The sequence below is a fragment of the Aythya marila genome (assembly GCF_965140915.1).
Source record: "Aythya marila genome assembly, chromosome: 1".
NCBI classification, from domain to species: Eukaryota; Metazoa; Chordata; class Aves; order Anseriformes; family Anatidae; genus Aythya; species Aythya marila.
The window spans coordinates 126,445,214-126,466,845 of NC_139042.1; the positions used below are offsets into that span (position 1 = coordinate 126,445,214).

Below are 21,632 nucleotides of genomic sequence, written 5' to 3' on the forward strand. Positions count from 1 at the left end.
GACATGCAAACAAGCAAACAAAAACAGCAGCATGTTGGACTTGATCTTGAAGGTCTTTTCTAACATAAATGATTCTGAGTATGTGCTTATGATTTACTTTTTTTTTTTTTTTTTTAAAATCCATTTTTCTTCCCACTGCTTATCCTTAATACAGTAAAACACTATGTGGTAGGGGGAAAGAAACACTCATCTTCTGATGTAGGCTCATTAATAGAATTTTAAAGGAGGACAAGGCCCTTGTGAAAACTGCCTAAAAATGAGTATGACTATATTCCAGCACAGTCACATACAAAGCAAATTAAAAGTTAGGAAACATTCAATCACCAAAAATGAAAAGTCAATTAAAAAATATATGGTGATTTAAGAGAAGTAAATTCAAGAGGAAGTTACAATTAAGTAACTAACATGCTGAACTAAGTGGTTAGCAAGGGGACAGGATGGGAATGCTGTGATGTGGGAATGTTTTCACTTCTTTGCTTTTGATCATTCAAACTGTATTAGTGTTTCAACTTTTTGCTTTCAAAAATTTTATTTAGATTAAGCCATTAGCATCAACATTAATCACAAAATCCCTGCAAATCTTAAAACAAAGAAGGGCATTTGTTTAAAGCATCAAAGAAAGAAAAAATACTATAAAACAAGACGGTCAAAGCCTTTTCTTAAAGCAACAGTGCTATCTTTCTTTGAATACTTAACCAAAACCACATTTAATGTGTTCCAAGATTGAAAAGCATACTTTTTCAAAGCCGATTTGGTGCCACCAGCTGTTTCTTCACTGAAGGGGCTGTTGTGCAGAGCTGCGCCGAGAGGTGAGGCATGAGAACTCAAGCTGCTACTGAACACCTGAGTCTGGTCAGGTTGCTGTCAGTGTTAACTTCCAGGTTCCACACACGTGCTCAGTGCCAGTTAAAGAAAACATTTCCATGAGCATGCTCTCCATCTTCTGCTCTACTTGTGCATGTCCTGAATTATGATCAGCATCCCAGCCCAGTGTTCAAGGTGGTTTTTGCAGCCTGTCCTGCCTTCCATGTCACTGGAGTTACACTGTCAGTAGCACATGCATTCACTAGTTTGTGGCTGTCTAGGGCCAGTGTGAGCTACAGCCAGACCTTGGAGAGCATGGGGGCAGAGAGTAAGGACTTCTCTTTTTCCTCCCAGTCTAACTACTAGTCTTTCTTCCTCACTGTCTATATTAAGGAAAGCTTGTGATTTACAGGCTCCTGTTCCATTTGCTATGACTGTTTCAGACTTGAATTCCATCTCAGAGAAAGCAAATAAGTTAGCTGTTGATGAAAAATCATGTTACTAACACACTTGTGAAGAATTTAGTTTCTTCTTATAGGAGTGTGCTTTCAGTTTCATGGAACAGAAAAACAGGAAAAGTTTTAATTTTATTTTTTGGATACTAGAAAGTCCTCTGAGCCAAAAGCACAAGCCTGGGAAGGGCAGACCTCATGGAGGTCATTATGGGAAATTAGTAAGTAGCTGGGCTAGTCTGGAATAGCACCAAACAGACCAGAGCCTGGCTCAGTTTGAGGCCAGACCACATCCGCCTTGTTAGCTGCACTCTCTGTTGGTTTCAGTGAGCTGATCCACGTGCTGCATGGAGGAGATAAGCTGCTCTGTGAATGGTGGTGCTGTGCTGAAACCATGGGAATGAAGCCTGGAGGTTTGTTCATCTCCTCTGTGTCTCAGTCCCAGTCCCACTCCCAGTCCCCAGGGAAGTGACTCACTGTGTGCTGCACTCACTGGTCCAGTCTTGTGGGTGTCTCTGCTCCTAGGAGCAGTGTGTCTTCCTCCCATGGCTTCTATGCAGCAGGACTTTGTAGTGCAGCTGACTGTGATAATTTATTATGGCCTCTGGGCACTTTGTGAGAAGGATCCCAGACACCTTGAAAAGTAGCTGAAATCAAGAGCAAGTGAGAAGTACTCAGCCAGCAGATACTGTGAAGCCACAGTTATTTGCCAAACTTTCTGTCAAAATGTCAAATTAAATCTTAGTAGATATGTTGATATCCTCCAGGTTTGCTAACTTGTTCTCATTTTCTAGCTGCACCAAACTTGAACACCAAGATACTGTAATAGGCCAGACATGAATAGGAGTGCTTCATTCTCCTTGAGGGTCTGGCACTGGAGCTGCCCAGTGGGGTCCCAAGCTCATCGGTGACCCTCCCTTTGCTTAGGTAGATAGATATGAGGCGTGGTGACTTGAGATCTTACGACACTACTGCTCTGAAATATGGAGTTATTCAGATGTGAGGCATGAACCAAAACCATGATGTAGAGGCTGCTGCAGTGTAACTGACATATTCAGTATGTTCTTGGGATTTTGTAGGGGCAGAAGTGTTCAAAAGTCCTTTTGGACTTCATTTTTTCCAAACATATTTCATACTTGTAACTGCATTTCTTGTGTGGAGGGAAGTTAGATCCTGTGGTTTGTAAGCACAGAAAAACAGAAAATACAATCCTGAATGTCAACAGGAAAGAGAACCTAGTCAGGCCTCTACTCAGTTCCCTCCAGTCTGCACTTCATGGGAAAAGAGATGGTCTCAAGGCAGCAGAAATATCGTGATGTGGCAAGTGTGTTGAATGATCTGTCTGTGATGTTTCACAAGCAGCTGCTTTGATTTTTAAGCTCACTCATAGGCCAGAACTGTAGAAATTTTTAGCTTCCCATTCTGGGAAGAATGCTCTTTATTTACCCCTGCTGTACAGACACGGGAACTGGGACAGTAATCTGTCAAGAGACATAGAGCAGTGGCAGAAATGCTGGTAGAAGTGATGCTTTATATTCCTTTAAACTAATCTAACTTGCATTTACGTATGTTTTGCTCATCCCTGTTTGTCTGTCTCTTGTCCCTGCTGATACTTGAACACTGTCACAGCAAGCAGGTTCCCCTCTCCGGCCTGTTGGGCAGGTACTGGTTGCTAGCACAGGCTCGGGAAGAAGGCAGCAAAAAACATCTGTGGAGCAACAAAGTGTTAGGGCAAATAGGGGTTTTCCAGGTTTAAATCATTTTACACTGCTGTGGAACTGCACCCTCAGCTCTGAGCTGAAGCCAGGCATGCACATGTCCCTATGCCAAGGCAGGGCTGATTCCAGCAAGAAATATTTGAATTAACTCCAGAATTTCTGTCTGTGCATTGAGAAATACAGACATTAGCTAAAGAATTCCAGTGTAGCTTGAGATGAAACTAGTCAAATCTTCCTAAGCTTAGGTAGACCAAAACATATGGAGGGTGAAGGACTGGAGCAAGCCCATAGAGCAGAGCAGCCCAGTATCCCATTGCTGTGTTCCGTGGCTCACTCAATTACCTCTAGTTATTTAATGAACAGTTTTGCAGGTGCCTGTCTTCCTTGGATCAGCCATGTGTCAGCAAACCGCTAACACTGCCTTAGAGAACCCACTTCATCTTTACTCCAGCCAGTCTGGGGTAGCCTGACAAAGGCCACAGACAATACTATGCAACCAAAAGGATGTGCCTTTGAAGGGCCATGGAGGAGCAAATCTGTTAGCTGTGGACCTCACCTGTATTAAACCTTTCCTTACCTGCATATAATTGTGAAAAAATATCTTCTGATTGTACCCCTGAGCCTCCTACACTGAGAGTCTGGGAAGTGCTGCTAGGTCAAGAGGCAGTGTGGGTGTGGGTGTCTTGTGGGGATGCCAGTGTGGCACGAGCCCCAAAGCAAAGGTCTCAGACCCCCCCCACATAAACTGTAACCTGGGCTTGGGTTTGCACTGCAGACCAGCACCAGATCCACCTTCCATCCACTTCCTTGCAGTGGAGATGAGTTTGTTCTTCCAGTGTAGTGAGCAGCTCTCTTCCACAGGACATCCGCCCACATGGCATTATTTTGTGATAGGACGGTTTAAGCCGAGCCCAAAGAACCAAACAGGACAGGGTTTTCTGGGGCTCTGGATCACAGACCTGCTCAGGTGTGACTGAGGGACCTGCAGAATGGGAAGAATTCATAGGGGACATATTTTAGCCCTGATACCATGTGTGCCCCCTCCTCCCCCTCCCTCTGCCTTGTTCTGTCCCCACCCCACCAATCAGCCCTCTTTAGCATGACAAAGAGCCTCGAGAAGCCGACGATGATAGATATTGCAGTCCCAGGCAGGGGACAGTGAGCTATAAAGGCATCTGCCTGTCTATACTTCGGGGCTACCGCAGCTTGCCGGTGACACCTGCCCCCTAAGCGGAGGTGGCATCTCTTGGGAGGCAGGGGAACCACCCCTCCACCTGCCCCCCCATGTGTTCTCAGCTGGCTCTGCCCCCCTACCAGGCTTACCCCGGCGGGTCCGGCATGGGGTACCTGGAGTTCTGCTGGAGCTCAGCAGGAGACACAGGACATGTTCCCGTTTCAGCCGGGCCAGCAGCAGCAGCCAGTGCCAGTCCATCTCCAGAGGCAGGACAGCACAGGCAGACAACAGGTAAGATGCTTCTGTCAGGGTACCTGGGGTACCTGTGGCCACACTTCAGCCACTTGCGTAACCACTTTGAGCAGATCTTTTTTTTTTTTTTTTCTTTCTCCTTGCCTTGGATTTCTTATACGTGAGCTGGGCAAAAATCCATGTGGCAGGTGAGAAGGATGGCCTTTAGCTGTCACTTCACCTCTACACAGTGCGTTTCAGTGGTGCCTGTGAACTGGTTTCCTAAACCTCACCAGGGACTTCAGGTACAGGCAGTTCTGTGCTTTGGGCTAAGACGGTGCAAAGGCATGTTTTCATGAAATTTGTGGTTATCAGGAAAGGAATATCTGGGCCTCTTTTTAGACAAATGCTGTCATGTGCTTTGGAGCAACACATCCCAAAGGTAGCTGTGCTCAGGGAGTCCCCTGGCCTCTTACAAACTCCTTGTGCCCTTCATGTGCTCAAAGCTTGTTCTTTGGCAAGTCATGATCTGAATCACTGTGCCAGGAAATCTGCTCCCTTCACACCAAATGTTGTTCCTTTACATTTCTTCCAGTTTGTCATTTTCCTCTCTCTATTCCCCTCACCTTTCTGTGCTCTTGTCTCTTTGCCTCTCCCTCTCTGAAAAAAGTTCCAGCCTTGCTCCACCTCAGTGACATTTTCTATGCTTTCTATTCCTTCCCCACCCTGGTGAGTGGCAACAGAATGGCTGATAAAAGTCTGATAAAATCAGATCTTCACCCAACCTCACTGTGCGGTCAGCAGGGTAACACTCTTGCAAGGGGTGAGAGAGAAGAGAGAAGAGTGAGTTTTCAGAGTGCTTGTTTCGAGCTGTCAGATGCCATGGAGAGCTACAGCCTTGGGCAGAGGTGCTAGTGGCTACTTGGGTTCAAACACTCTCCTTCAGTGAGTGTTCTTTCTTTCTTCAGAGAGAGGCCAGCTTGGGGAGCGAAGGTCTACATAAAAGTCAAGGGCTTGTGGAAGTTGTGCCTGTCTTAAGTTTTTGTGTTTGTGTCTGTTCCATGCCTGTTTGTGGAATGGCGGGCCCTGGGAGGACAGCTTGTGTCTCTGCCAAGAGAGCAACAAGGAAAAAGATACCACAGACATGGTCCTCCCTTCTGAAGCCCAGAAAATTTTTAGTGTTGCTTAGTAACACCTCAGCTTAGGCCAAGGAGCCCATTCCTCGGGAAGGTATCAGTGATTGGGTTGAGATGTGTGTTGAGGAGGATGAGGAGGATGTCTCAATGGGATTCAAAGTTACAGCTCTCAAGATGGCTAGGAAGGAGATCAGGAGCTACTGGAGAGAGGCTGTGTACTGAAAATTGCACTGCACATTCACTGCAGCTCCTCTCTCCAGAAATGTCAGTAGGAAGAGAGGGCATGGGGTATGCAGAAGGGTTTGTAGAGGAGTTGCTGGAGGAAGGAGAAAAGGACAGATTTATCCTTGCAGGTATGGGAAGGAGGAAGACTGGCCTCACAGACAGTCAGGATTGTCTTGAGAAGATCTCAGCCTGTCACAGGCCTCAGCAACCAGGCACCTGACAGAAAGATTCTGGGGGTAATCTCTCTTGTTAACATTTTCCTATTCAGGCAGCCTGAATGACTTTGCATCTTGGAAGCTTTTGTCTAGAAAAGTGGCCCAGCTTGTTTAGGAAGTTTTTCCTTTAGATCTTTATCTTAGCTTTGTCCTTCAGCAGAGACCCCCTTAGGACTTTTAACAGGACAAATGAGAAGGGGCTGAGACAGCTTCCTCCGCACTTCTGAATTTTGTCCCCAGTGTCTCTAGTACAGGGTTTCTGAGTCTTCTCCCCTGTCTCACACGCCCATTTTTCCTTTCTCCTACCCCATCTCTGTGTCAAATCTCTCTCCTTTGTTCTTGACATAAGGCTTCCCAAATATCTTCATCTGCACATTTGTTTCCAGCACTGAGACAGCCTGTCAGTGGGAGCCACTGGAGTGATATAATATCCAAGGTCTGGCTCTGATACTCTCCACCTGTAAACCCCCCCTCACTGTAAGTATTGACTGTTCTGCCCCAACATACACCTTGGGAATGGAGATTTCTTTGCCTATCAAGTGCCTTGAGATTCCTGGGCAGACAGTTTTGGGGAGGCCAGTTACCAACCCAAATCTCATGACTAGACTTCTTTAAACCACCTGAACCTGAAAAATTACTGGGGCCTTTTGAAGGAGAATAATTACACTGTGATCCAATGTGCAGCATTCTCTCTTCTGTGCCCTGACTTTTTCACCTGATGAAAGGGAACTGTGGACATCCTGGAAGTCTGAGCTGGAAAACTGCTCACTGTCAGTAGGCGTCTCTGTTCTCACAGATCCATGAAGGTAGAAGTGTGACACAGACCTTTGCCTGAAGCAGGCTTCTTCCAGGTAGACAAGGAGTACTGATGTCATGATATAACACATAGGGAGTGCGCTCATATCCATTCAGCTGTACATTATGTCTTATATACCTTCTGCCACTCTCTTTTTATTTCTAGAAATTTCCCCGGCTTCCTCCAGTTCTGGGAATTTCAGCCAGTTCATGCCAGACTCAGCCACCAGTCCACATTCAGCATCCTCATCCCCACAACCTACTGCTAAGCCTCAGAAAGGCAGAGAAGATGTCATGGGGACAGTCAAGAAGGGCAAGAGCCGCACAGCCTTCTCCGAGGAGCAGCTGCAAACCCTGCACCAGCGGTTCCAGGCCCAGAAGTATCTCAGCCCCCATCAGATCCGGGAGCTGGCAGTGGCCCTGGGGCTCACCTACCAGCAGGTGAACGTGGAGGCTTTGACCCATGGTATATCTGTTACACAGTGGCTGAATAGTCACATAAAGCAGTGGCAGGATGGAAAAGCAAGTCGCCAGCAGAGGGCAGAGGCAAAGGTGCTACATATCAGTCATTGCCCTGCCTATTTGTCCCCAGATATCTGAAGCACTTCTGGGGGACAGGAGAGTCAGTGGCACCTGACCTGGACCTCCCCAGTGAGGGGTCACTTAAGGCGGACAGCTGCCAACACTTGCAGTAGAATTACAAATGCATTTATCAATATGCTGTTTGGTACAAAGGAAAAATAACCATATAATTACATGAAGTTACAACTCCAAACTCTGCCTGGCATTTGGATATCAGAACTAGGCACGATGGCCTGGATGTCCCTGGATGCCCTGGGACTAAAATATTCATATATGCATTGTATATGCACATGCAGGCACCCACATACTGAACTGGTTCTGTCAGGAACAGGGCTGGCGGGACAGTCTGCTATTTCCTTCAATCAACATCCTTGCAAAGGCCGCTCTCAGAGCCCAGACACAGCCCTGGGGGAAAATGGTCTGGAATTCACCCTTGCTAGGAGCTTTGAATTCCGAAACTACGGGATACAAGAAGCAAGTGTTTCACTTTGCTCACATGTATCCACTGGTTTCCTGCAGAAACAGTGTTTCATAAATTTTCCTGTAGTGCAGGGGGCTTATGGAGACGGGGGTGGGTTTAATTTGCAGCAGTCATTACTGTCCATGACTACAATGAGTTTGTATGTCACAACTGTGACTGACACAGGGCTATAATGCCGCCCCCTCCACCCCCTGCCCACATGCAGATGCACTAGCCACCTGCTGAGGCTGCTAGACAGACATCTCCCTTGGCAATAACCCCAGGGAACACTTAAAAGGGCTTTGTCTGCTGCTCCCCATATATCTATGCCATCTGACCACTCTCCCCTGATTCTTTGCTGCTTGTAAATCTGATAACAGTCACTACTCCCTCTTCTTTGCTGATATTTTCTCTGGTCTTCCTTCCCCATCTAGGTGAAGACTTGGTTCCAGAACAGGAGGATGAAGCTGAAAAGGTGCCAGAAGCATATCCTGTGGACTGCTCGGGCTCAGTGCCTCACACAAGTAAGAACACATGGGCAATGTAACTGTATAGGTACAGGTACAACACACCATGCCTTCTGGTTTGCACAGAGGCACAGACTTGGCACGGCTCTCCAATGTCCTGTTGGTAGCCTGGCAATGGGCTGACTGTGCTACTTAAATGCTTCTGGAGAATGATTGTATTCCTTAAATATTGCATATTAAATATTGCATTTGACTGCATATACATACCAGAGCTATGGAGATGGGTATGAATCTTCTTGCCCTGCCATCCCACTGCTGCTGATCAAGAAACAATGTGAAATGTGAAGGGACAGAAGTCCCTCTAGTGGAAGGTGTCCGTGCCCATGGTAAGGGTGTTGGAACTAGATGATTTTTAAGATTCCTTCCAAACCATTCTATGATTCTGTGATTCTGTGTCATGTCTGTGGACACCAGTGCAAGATGTTGTGTTTTGATTCACTGTCTTTCCTTTTCAGAACAGCTTCCAACCAAGTACTTACCTGGATGTGCACCCCAAATTCCACCAGGGCTACCCGATCAATGCAGCCAGCAACATCCAAACAGTGTCTTCTCCCCGCCAGCACTACGGAGCAGGGCAGAACGCTTACGCGATTGTGACCAGCGAGGATGGAGGAGTCTTTGGCAAAGGTGGGGGCACCTGCAGCGTCCAGCAGACGGTGGGCTTCATTGCCCAGCACAAAGTAGACTTTTATCACAGCTGTCCTGGCAGTGTGGAATATCCGGGCACAAAGACAGGTGATGGCTGTAACTTTCACCACGCAGCGTCCATGGGGGCATCATTCCCAACCACTGCTGGCTACCATCTCTATCATTCCTAAGCATTGTGTGGGTGGGGAACTTGGGCACCTTGCAAGCAAATCTTATTCTCATCTCTTCCTTCATTATTCATGTAATTTCCAACTCAGGGGCATCATGTAACTAGAACCAATTTTGGCATCCAAACGTTTGCCTGCAGGCATGCCCAGACACACAGGTGCTAGCACATAAGCATACATATAGCCCTTCATTCATATGCCTTTACACATACACATGCACACGCACACACAGTTCTTTATTGGCAAATATAGCCAAATTCCCTTACCTCATATGCCCAAGGTCTGGCTGACTAGACTGTCTCCTAGGTCTTCCAAATTATGGACCTCAGAACCTAATCTCAGAGTAGGCAAAGATTCCTTTGAGGACCTCATGTACACACATCACTGTACAGAGCACACAAAGATGTGGGCTGTCTGTAGAGGTGCTAGTTGCATACTTATCAGTGACAGTGGATAAGCTGTTGTTACACAATGGGCATCCATCTGATGGTTAGACCACCAGTTCTGTAGGTTAGCCACAAGTCATAGGAGTGAAGAAATGTATAATGAAGGGAGATTTGACAAGCTGCTTGCAGAGAGGGTATTGAGATGATCTTATAAGCATCAAAATGATAAATAAGCTCATTCTTCTATCTTTCCTTGTTTCCTCTTGAGAAAAAATAAAAGTGCATTTAATTTGGAAAATAAAATACTTTTTTCAGGTGGATTATGTGTTTTTCTGCATTTTTTTTCTCTTTATAACCAGGCAATGAAACCCAGATGGAGAATAAATAGCCATAGCAACCATATTCTGTTGTTATTACTGATTTGAATCTGAAACTATAAACAGATATTTTTCCTTTTTTATCAGTGGATCAGCTTCATGGTTCTTGGCAAGACCAGATATCTAGAATCAGAGGGCCAGAAAGGTAACTCCCACCTACTTTAAAAATCTCTCCTACCCAGCAATATTTCATAATAAGACTAAGACACAGTGGTACTATAATTTCTAACTTTAATACTGCATGGATATCTAAGTACCTAAAAACAGATGTGTGTATCAAAGTATATTTAATAGCAGGGTCCCACTTCCCTGAGTCAAAGGTTTTCTCTCAGACTGATAAAAATGACTTTATCTTAATGTGAAATAGCTGTCATGGTTAAGAAAATGAGTATAAAATGAAAGTACTTGTTGTCTGAGACTGGAATAATATGTGTGGCCATCTGCTGTTTTGCTTTTCTATGCCTCACAGTTGTTTGTTCCTACCTCCATTCCATCATGTAGCCACTCTCTGACCCTTTGAGTTGTACAGCTACACTGTATGCAGGGCTACACTTTTTATAGGGCTGTGTACTGTAAACTGGATGGATTGGAAAAATAGGGCCTTCTGGAAGATCGATTTTGACTCAGACCATTTCATTTCGAAGCACAGTCCCACACCCCACATCTGTCCTGCTCCCACCAAGTGCTTTTGCTCAAGAAAGACATGTTCTTTCAACCACTACACCATCAGAAGGGTGGGGATCAATTGGGTCTGCTTAACTGAAAGCCAACATTAAGATGCTGGTTAACATCTCAAGGCACGGTACAATAACATCAGTTATCAGCTCCTTTGCAGTTACCCTGAATATTATCTGGAACCTTTCCATGTCATCCTAATAAACACAGTTGTAGGTGAAAAAGTTGAGTCCTCATTATCTGGCAATGGTTCACTTGCCTGCATCTTAGTGCTCGCCCCAGGCAGCAGTACCAGTGTTGTGATATTTAAAAGATTTAGTGATTCAGATACAGCCCAGCAGCTAGAGACATACCCTGTGCACAAGCAGCAGAACTTCCATTAAACATGATAAATTAATTCTAGTCTTGTTCTTATGAAAGAAATTCACAGGTATGACACAAGGGTGCTCTTCAAAACTTTGGAGGCATGAAGGTAACATGGCTCTTACAAGAAAGGAAAAGCTTTTAAGCTCAGTGCCATGATTTTGGGTCCTTTGTGCCTCTTAACCTGCTTGGTATTGGTTAAGATGCTTTTGGCTACTTATGATAGGCCAAGCAAGAGATGTGTGCCAATTCTTTACTGAAAATTTCCAAAGTTATGGTAGCTCAGTGTTTGAGTCATGCAGGGTAGTTGGATGACTAAATATAACACTTACTAATGCCTGCAGGGAAGAACCTATTAAAGGTCACACCTTTTATCTGCACTGCAGAGATAACTAGGGCTGTGAGCCCTTGCTCATGGGCCACTCAGAAGAAATATGTAGCTTGTAAAACATAGCTGCAGGCCACATTGACAGAGAGAGCAAGGAATGAGGTTGCTTGCACCACACTACCTACTTGTTATTTTGCCTATAGGACAGCTAAGGCTGGGACCCAGTAAATTAGGAGATAAAACCTAGCCTACATAGCTTGCACTAGATTTAATTTGTTCAGTTTGGATGGAATTCAACAAACTAGAGCATTGACCCTGCAGAGATTCTGAAAGTGCAGCTTACCCCACATGATGTAATACGTATCAAGCTTGACATGGAAGTGAGGATGCCAACAGCCAGATATTTGTTGGTAGGTGTCCTGCAGAAACAGGTGAGATTGTTCTCAATACTCCATGTGAGCTTACAGCTGGATCCTAGTAAGATTTGCTAGCCAGCAAATCATGTTTGCAGAAATCACGTTTTCACAGCACAGCCACAAGAAGATGCAGCAGTGCTAGCAAAGATGTAATGCATCCCACAAAGATAAGGCTTTTTTTTTTTTTTTTTTTTTTTTTTTTTTGATATGCACTTACTTCCTTTGAAGAGCTACTATTAACCTGCTAGGAAATACCAGTCTCAAGGGATTAGTTATATCTCCACTACTTTTGGTAGTAGTGCTGCAATTACCTGTGCAGCTGTTTCACAAGTTGGGGTAACTCAAGCATGTCAAGGTAACAGACCTCCAGCAGCATGAAAAGACCAAGTCCAGTGTCATTCCACAGCTACCTGATCCTGGGTCTTTCCCAGCCCACATTCCAGAATTCCAACAGCCACTTTGCATCTTCCCTCTAGCTCTGCAACTACGTGCACTTGCCAAACCTGCACGCGGCCTGGGGGCTGAGCAACCAAGGGAATAATGTACCCATGCAGGAACACTCCATTTCTGCAGAACAATTCCAAGGTAAACGCAGTAACTAAACCACAGCATGCAGAGCAAACAGCCCCAAAGCTATTTAAGCAATAGGTGTGTTGAGAACAATCTTACCTATTTCTGCAGGACATCTACCAGCAATTATTTGCCTACTAGCACCCTCACCTCCTTACCCTTGGGGCAGAAACATGGAAGAAAAACATACTAAAACAACACAGGTAATTTGTAGCAAGCATCCTCTGCTATCTTTCTACAAAGACTTATGTATCTTGTATATTTCTTAGACCTCGGGTTTGTATCTTAAAAAGTAATAATTAAAAAAATAAAGGTGAAATGCAACTGGTTTGGTAGCTAGGACTTTTACAGATGCATGATTTTCTGTTCTTTCAAGCAATGCTGTCATTGAAATTAGCACTGCTGCTAGAGCAGCATCCAGAGTTCATCTAAACATGTTAGAATACAAGACACAAGTCAGACTTGTAAGGATCCATTTTGTAATACATGTACAGGGAGCAGTATAAGCCTGCCATTTCTCCTTGCTGGCCAGACTTGCCTTTTTCTGCTGTTGAAGGTCAGCAGCTCATACGCATACAAGTCAGCCTTTCTTCCCCTACAGCCTCAAGTGCCCAATCCCTCACCTTCCTGCACATATCCTACTTTATGCCCTGGAAGCAGAGTCTTACAGCATTGCAAAAGGAAATTACACATGCTTTGGCATCTATACAAGCAAGCAGGTTCTATGCAGCAAAGGACCTGTGGCAATCTGAGCAGTCAGCTGCCATTTTACCCTCCTGTGCTCAGTGGGAATACATACTGAACTACCCTTCAGGCAGATGAGAAGCATCTGTGGTATATTGTAAGTTAAGGAGCCTGGAATTGAACCCAAACAGATCACTTTTGCTAGTTTAAACTATGGCCATTAACAGGAGCTTGCCTGTACTAATACAGCAGTAACCTAAGGGTTTGAAGACAAACAAGTGCTTTTTTTTCCCCCCTTAGCACTACTACCCATGAAGGCTTGCATACCTCAGCCACAGATGGTTTTGCACGTTTGAGCTAATAAGCATGTAGGAAAGGTAATGCTCAACAGCCAGCTGAAACTCACTGAGCAGGAAGAGGGTCAGTGAGCCTCTAAACTGCTGGTTGCTGACGCTGCTCTAGTGCAAGAGCCCCACATGTACCAGCTCCCAGTTGCTAAGCAGCAAGAAATAGTCTCAAGGCAAAGAGGGGAAGGAATCAAGTTCTGTTTCAGTGCTGAAGGCAGGATTCAGTTACTTCTATTAAAAAAAAATAATAATAATCTACAAGTTTGGTATACATAAGGTTAGGACAGGAATCCCCAGAGGGCTGTAGCCTGAATAAGGCAGTACTTCTAGACCATACCTGGAGCAGCAGAAGCAGGCAGATATAAAAATCTCAAAATGCATTTTCTCACTCCCAACTGAACTGAGTATCCCTCATACCTAAAGTTACTCTTAATCATTGCTAGCAACCCAGTTGCCTACTCCTGGAGTCCCCCTTGCACTAGGCAACACACCTGCTTATGGAAGTCAAGGCTGATGACTCCTGTGACTTACTCCCTTTAAGCAGCTGCTGGTTCCTACTTCTAGGACAAACACAATGGGATTTTTCCCTCCTTTCCCCAGTACTTCCAGAGGAACAGAACCACCATTCCCTTAGAACGCTGTTCTGGTGAAAGATGCAAGCTGGCAACACTGTTTAGGCATTAAAATAAAGTCATTTATTTTCAACTCAAACAAGTTCATAAAAACATTAAGCAGATGCAAAATAATAAAAGACAACATGCGCATAACCATAAGAACATGCTCAAGATCACTGCAAGAAAATACACTTCGAAAAATGAAACTGGAACACAACAAATACTCATCTCCCTTGCAGTGAGTTTAACTATGACATACAATCCTCATGCATACATTAAAATACTGGATTGCAGTAAAAAAAAAAAATGTGCACTAGTGACAACAATACCAAAAATTATTTATGCTTTTACAATTTACTCTTGCCAGCTCATTTTGTGTTCTTGAGCAGTGGCAGACAGGCTTCTACAATTCTACCACCTAGCATTCTTTTAAGTAGCTGGCCATCTCTACCCCTGAGAAGACTGCCATGGTATTGTCACTGTGTTCATGAAGTGCTAGTGAACCATGACATACAGATAAGTAAAACTGTTCTCACCACCTCACACAGAAATGGCACTTTGGGATACCCTCTGCTGCAATATTCAGATTGGGACAAGCCAACAGTATCTCAGCAGAAAGATTAAGGAAGGCAAGATCTGAACTGCAAAGGAACAGTTCCTGAGATCCACTGTGAATGATTTGACAGGCACAAAGAAGTTAGCAGCTCTGGAAACTATGGAGAAAGTTTCCATTTCGACTATCAGAAATACTCTTCTCCACTTTTCTTTCTTCTGCTCCTCCTCTCAATCCCCCTGATGTACACAGGAAGGTACCAGGCAAGGAATAGGCAGATGTTGACCTCTCCAGGAGGAGGAGAAGAAGAGCAACTTTGGATCAAAGCCATCTGAGATCAGATGATCTTTTAGCTTTTCAGTGAAGAATGGGAGGACCCAGATGAACTTATCAGCTGTCTGAGGTATTAGCAAAAGGCAAGACAGAAAGATAGATTCTGGGTTACAGCTGGTATTTGTTGCAGAAGTGCAAGAAAAGTCTTCTCCAGCAAAATCCTGATGCAAAACACAGGGCAAGGATCAGAGAATCACATGCTAAAGAGGCAGCAGAGTAGGTCTTGGACAGTAAACATCAGCCTTCACCATCTCTGCTGCTCCTGGCTGTGGCATTGCACATTCCCCTCCATGAATGCAGTTTTGGATTATCTACGCACAAAACACCCTTGGCCAAGGGTTAGCTATGCACAAATTCTTTTAAACAGAAGAGAAGCCAAACACAGCAGGGTACCAAGACCCACCAAGAGTAAAAAGCCAGAACTGAGGGGGGGGGGGGGGGGGGGAAAAGAAAGGAATAAAAAATTGGATCTCTGAGTCAAGATCCTAGAAACCCCATGACAGAAAACAGGAAGAGGAAGAAAAACACTTTGGTCTAAGACTCATAACCGCTCTGGGTCTCCAACGTATGCCAAGGGGCCTGGTACTGATGCCGTACAGGAGAGCTTGAGAACTGCATGATACCATCAGAGGTGCTCTGGAAGCTGTAGGTGTCTTCTGACTGCAGGCCATCATAATCCACATTAGTAGGGTAGCCATGATAGAAGTTCACTTGCTGAGTTAATAAACCCACGGCTTGCTGGGTGTTGCAGCTTGTCCCACCTTTTCCGAAGAACCCCTCGTCCTCCACAGCCATGAATGGGTACAGGCACTGCCCATTCCCATAAGTCTGGCCACTGCTGTAAGCTTGGTGCATGTTGGTCACAGCCTGAAGGTTTCTGTTAGCACCAGCAGGGAATCCTTGGTGAAACGTGGGGGTCATATCCAGGTATGAAGCTTGATGAAACCCATTCTAGGGGAGACAGAGATAGCTGTTCAGTAATTAAGAACAGGCACACGAGCTGTGTCCATTGATTTGGATATGTCCTCCTTTCCACCCTTTCCAAAATCAGTTATTTTCAGTCCACATCATCCCCGCTATAGATTTATAATAACAGAGATCATAAGATCTAAACTTAGAAATCCCCAAACCACCATGCTGGGAAGAAAGCCAGCATGAGTAGGCCTTGGTGGCCCTCTCTGGCCAATTCTTAACCTGGAAATAAGTGGATAACATTATTTCAGTTGCCATTGCAGGTTTAAAATAGATGCTGCTGTAAAACCTGTAAACCTGTTCTGTACACATGAGAAATACAACTATCTTAGACATGATGCACTTTTCAGCACAAAACAGAGGATCCCTGACTAGTGGAAATATATATAGCAAACAAAAGGGGCAATTTTCTCACCTGTGATAGATACATCCCTTTTTCCACCCACTGACTCTCCTTCTGGCAACGTTTAAACTTCATACGTTGGTTCTGAAACCATGTTTTCACCTGGAAGTGAAGAGGACATAGAATATTAGAAATTCATTCTTATTTGAATCTCAGTACATATCCTAAAAATGTATTAGTTTCTATAATAGTTTCTGCATGGGTCCTAACACAGTGCATAGTTTCAGCAGCTAACGTTAGGCATCAATAGAACCAAAACTGAGCCTAGCACACTTACTGCTCAGGTCACCACGGGATCTTTCATGCTCAACATATCAAAAACCCTTCCTGAAAGACAGGCAAGACAACTGCTGAAACATTGCTTGTACAGCAGCACCTCACTGCTGTGATGAGATCAGTGCCGATTCAATAGTGACTCGTGGCCTCAGTCACACACGAGTAGCTGGCGAGGCAAAGACCACCTCTTTAAGGAAAGACTGAGGGTGCCACTACGTATAAGAAAAGTAGTGCCAAATATCTGTCTTTTTGTATTTTATCAGAGACAAAATATGTTGATACAGAGCAGTAACTTGACTAAGTGGCACTGCCCTTTATTTCCGAACATCTGCACACAGTGGGAGGATAGTGCGGGAAGTAAGAGGAAGACTGAGTCATAAGTTTTCACACCCTCTACTCTCTCATACACGCAATCAGATAAATAAGATAATTAAAAGACACTCCTCTGGGGACCTAAGAAAAAAAAAAAAAAAGTAAACAACAAAACAACAATTGGTTGTGGTAGCAAGATCACTCCACAACAGGGGTGCAACTTTGCTCAGAGCAAGACGTTCACCTGCTTGTAGGTGAGCCCCAGGGACGCTGCCAGCTCCCGGATCTGATGGGGGCTGAGGTACTTCTGGACCTGGAACCGCTGGTGCAGGGTTTGCAGCTGCTCCTGGGAGAAGGCTGTGCGGCTCTTGCCCTTCTTTGCTGCGCCCTCATCTTTCTCCTTGACCTGGAAACTGGGATGTGGAGACGGGCGCTCCGCGGTGGGGCTGGTGGCCGAGTCCGGCGTGTACTGGACGAGCGTCCCCGAGCTGGAGGAAGCTGGAGAGGCATCTGGGGAGGGAAGCAGCGGCGAGCACTCACACCTCAAAGTCGACGCCCAGCTCCCCGAGTGGCTCACGGATGCCGGGAGCCAGGGGTGCCCTGCCGGGACGCGGTGGCCTCGCCCGGCCCCTGCCCGAAGCGGTCGCCCCCCGGCCGTACCTGGGTGACTGGGCGTCCTCTGCTCGGCGGGCAGGGCCAGCAGGTCTACCGGGGCCTCCTCGGCGGCCGCGCCGTCCATGGTGCCGGCGGAGGGCCAGCAGTAGTGGCCGTACCTGAGGGCGCCGGCGAGGGGCGTGTAGGGCGGCATGGCCAGGTGGGCGCTCATGGCCGGGCCCGCACCCCCAGCCCCGGGCGCCTGCCGCATGCCGATACCCCATTAGGCGGAGCCGGGGGGTGCTTTATGTCCTCCCCAGGCCGGCCTCGGCTGGAAGGGACGGTCACGGCCATTGTCATGTTAAAAGCCGGTTGATTGGGGGGGGAGTGGCTCCGGGGGGCGCTCAGCCCTCCCTGCGGGGACCCTGCTCCCACCTCGGGGCCCGGGCGGGCAGGGCAGGCACCCCCGCCCCCACGTTTCACACTCCTTCTCCCCACCTACGCCCCCCACCCAAGGGGGAAGAATGGAGGCGAGGCAGGAGCCTCCCCCCGGGGCATGCGGGGGCTGTCGGTGTCTGCATTGCAGATCGCGGCCGGCAGATAAGCGCTCCGCCGCCCCGCCGGTCAATGCGGACTGGGGGCAGGGGAGGGGGCGACTCCCCTGAGCGCCCACCCTGTGCTGCGGGGAAGGGGGCTCCGGGAAAGATAAGCTGCTCCCCAGCTCTTCCAGCTGCTAACCCGAGGCTGGGGCAGGCCGGCCTGTCTTGCAGGGATACAGATGTACTTCGGCAAATGGTTGAGGAAAGAAGCTTGAGCTTTTTTTCCTAGCTTCTTAAAGAAGTCAGAGCTTATAAAAAAGTTTGGTTTTACTACACACCAGGAAAACACGGGAATTATGGAGCTGAGGGCCGTACACCTATAAAAGAGCCTTATAGGTCTTAAGCACTTAAGGCCAAGGCCTACAGTCTGCTCAGAGAAGCTAAGCTACTTCCTCCTTCCTACCCCAACAACAACAACCACCACCCCATAAATAAACTATTACCACTTCCCTTAGGGAAATTAAAAGCTTATTGGGATGATCTCATTGCCCAGGAATTATAAAACCTGGAAAAACTCTATGGAAAGGTAAACGTGAAGGCACATGACACATAAAATTCCCTATCTCACCCAGTGAAAGAAACAGGACACAGGCACCTACCTGTACCCAAAGGAAGGGGGAATGGTTGCTAGATTACTGCACTGTTAATAATCTTCTAGAGATGATAGAAACAGATCTCCTTTCCTTCCATATATCTCCTCCACCCCAGTTGAGTCATCATGAGAAATGAGCCCCAGGTGTTACCCTAAGCCCACTTTCTCTTGTGCCACTGGTCAGCTGCTGGGAATTGCTGGGACTGATGAGCTTACTTTGAGGAGGTCACACTGGGGTGCCTTTGCAGAGCTGTTTACCTGGAGAAGGCCTTGGTGGGCCCATTTTTTGATAAATTCCTAATTAATTGTGATTTAATGGACAAGAATCAGGCAGAGAGATAATTGGGAATGCAGGGAAAAGTGACTATAATTGAGTAAGAGGAATAAAATACAGAGTCAGATTCTTACCCTGAAGCAAGCAGTGCAAGCTCTGGGCTCTTTGCTGCTCTTGGGCTCTTGCCCTGTTCTTGCAGCTCTATATTTCATGCAGGTTGCTTGCTCATTGCCATGGGCAATAATCAGCCCATGCATGCACAGGAAGGGTTTCTCTGTCAGACATGCAGAATGGTCACACAATAGTATGTTGTAGAAGTGATAGCCACTGATCTGCATGGTCCCTGTGCTGATAGGGCTTCCCTGGAGATATGCATGCTACCTGCAAAGTAGTGTTTGACTTCATTGCCACAGTCCATTGCAAAGGCAGAGAAAAACAGGATTCTGTGGTCAAGGGAGCTGTATTTGCAAGCCAAATCATTTGTTTGATTGTTTCTTGGCAATGACAGTTTGAGGAGCTCCATGTTTGCCTCTACAGTGCACATCAAGTGAAATAATAAACACAATTCTGGTATTTATTGACAAGGACTCCTGTCTGGAGACGATGGTGCCCACTAGTGAGAGGTTGCAGGAAGCACTCTTGGCCATCTCACAGGCTGCAGACTGAGTCAAGAGAGGTGACACAGCTTGTCTAGGAACAACTACAGCAGGACTAACACTTTTACAGATGGAGTAACACTACCTCCACCGTCAGATCCCATCTTCCCTTGGTGTGTGTGTGTGTTGCAAAATGCAGCTGAACTGCTCACAGTTTGCAATTTTTCGGCGTTGAGCTGTTTTTCTCCAAGAGACAGACCTGCTTTGTAGCCTGCATAGAACTGATTTCATTTACCCATCCTTTTCCATTTGTCTTTGTTCATCTTTTGATTTTCTCATCTCCTTTGTCTTCCATTTCCTTTGTTTTTTATGCTTGAACTACCCGATCTATTTTCTGTTCCATATATCCCGCTCTAGTGACATCAATTTTCTCCTTCTCCCCAACCATACCTCTTATCAGATTATGAAACATATCTTTTGAAATGTCTCTGTGGGAGAAATGAAGCTTGTGTGAGTGTATAAAATCATACCATCTAAAGACGGATTTTTTTTTTTTTTTAATGTAAAGAAATCCAGTTGTTTTCCCCAAAATAAATTGTAGACATCAAAATGCCTTGGGAAGGTAAATCCATAAGTCTCACAGGCACATAGGATGCTATAGGAAGAAAGATGTATATGTTTGAGTAGCTCCCCAAGGTACTGGGTCAGGGACATTTGCCATGTGACAACATCAGCCTGCAAAGTGGATATACTACCCATGAATATGTAGAGCTGACGTGTATTTAGAAAATACCTTCTGAGAATGACTCCTAAAACAGAAGCATGTTTCCACTCATGTTTCTTTTTGTTGCTGTTTTCAGCAGGAACAGCAACATGATACAGATCTGATTTAGTCATATTTTTCCCCACAGGGTGAAGTAGCAGCAGCGATTTGTTTTTAAGCTAAAAGTTGTGACCCCCTCCCTCTTCATCCTGTGGCCGCTCTCCAGTTTGGTAGTTCTCAGTTTATGATGTGCCAAATATTTTGGAGCTTTTGTCAAGTGAGCATAAGTTGCTTTATTATGCATATGGCAGTGAATGTAACCAGTCACTGGGCTGAAGCATGTCCTAATGAACCTTTTCCATAATCCTTCCAGAGTAGAGATAGAAGCTCAAGTCTAAAAGCAGTCTTGGCCTCTTGGCCTAAGTACACATGAGACAGGACCATGGCTGAAAGATGTTTTCATCCTGCAAGTTCCTTCTGTGAAGGAGCCCCTGTTAGTGTCAGTGCAATCTCTGCCTTCAGAGGGCTGGAGCTCAAACTGGCACTGAAGTGATACAAACATATATTGGCACTGAAGTGATACAAACTTATATTGGAGTTGGGGAAGAAGCAGATGGCTGGTAGTGTATATCCAGCTCTGGATCTTATACCACTGGATCAGAAATGCCATGGGTTCCTACCTCAGAGCACTGCTAAACTCATTTTCACCAGCAGGTTAATGTTATACTAGTATAGGTAGTTTCAAATTTTATATAGGATAGGTACTCTTCTGTCTTCCTGTTGCTAACTTAAACATGGGGTATTTGTGTTTTGGTGAATACTGTGAAGTGTCATGAGAGTTCCTGTATTGTTCTGCTCACATTCATGGTGTTCAGCAAGCTGGCAGTGGTTAACAGGGGGCCACAGCCTGGGCCCTGTTGCTCCTCAGAGGTTTCTTTTGGTGCCATCACCCACAGTCAGGCATGTGCATGGTAGGGGAAGGCAGGTAGAAATCCCTCCCTTGCATTCTGCTGAGCTCGCCTGGCATTTCTTGCGAGCAGGCACCTATGGTATTTTTTTTACATTGAATTCTCAAGTTAAATTTTGGAAAAATAATCCTGCCCTGCAGCCCTCTGTACTCACCGAGCTCTTGGCTCCAGACAGCCTGCCCCCCCGTGGCTTGGTCACAGCTCACAGTCTGGTCTCAGGATGCCGTGTTTGTGGAAGGGAAGGCAGCCAAGAAAGAATAACAAAAATTAGACCCTCATTCATATTACAATATGGTTTTCCTTTCTCTTGGCTTTTTGGGGGAGCAGGTCAAGAAAAGGACAAAGCTTCTCCTTTGCAGTGGCAACCCAGTCTCTCAATCACCTGAGAATTACTGGGTGATGAGGCCCTTTGTTAGCTGTGGAGAGGCAGACTGGGACAGAGGAGCCATGGCATAAAACCAACTGACTCCCTGCACGGGCAGGAAAACCTGAGTTTCAGAATC

The 21,632-nt window shown here is 45.9% G+C and overlaps 2 protein-coding genes across 2 annotated transcripts; one reads left to right on the forward strand and one right to left on the reverse strand.

The window, feature by feature from the left end:
* Window positions 1-4,258: 4,258 nt before the first annotated feature.
* LOC309880221 (homeobox protein NANOG-like) lies at window positions 4,259-9,137 on the forward strand (the record flags this gene model as incomplete). Its single annotated transcript, XM_082764845.1, has 4 exons — window positions 4,259-4,439; window positions 6,917-7,191; window positions 8,227-8,316; window positions 8,775-9,137. 4 exons carry the CDS (start codon window positions 4,259-4,261, stop codon window positions 9,135-9,137), a joined length of 909 nt encoding a protein of 302 aa, XP_082620971.1.
* A 6,177-nt stretch (window positions 9,138-15,314) lies between these two features.
* LOC309873817 (homeobox protein NANOG-like) lies at window positions 15,315-17,569 on the reverse strand (the record flags this gene model as incomplete). Its single annotated transcript, XM_082751568.1, has 4 exons — window positions 15,315-15,731; window positions 16,168-16,257; window positions 16,988-17,253; window positions 17,404-17,569. The coding sequence occupies 4 exons, from the start codon at window positions 17,567-17,569 to the stop codon at window positions 15,315-15,317; spliced, it is 939 nt and encodes a 312-aa protein (XP_082607694.1).
* Between the last annotated feature and the right edge of the window lie 4,063 nt (window positions 17,570-21,632).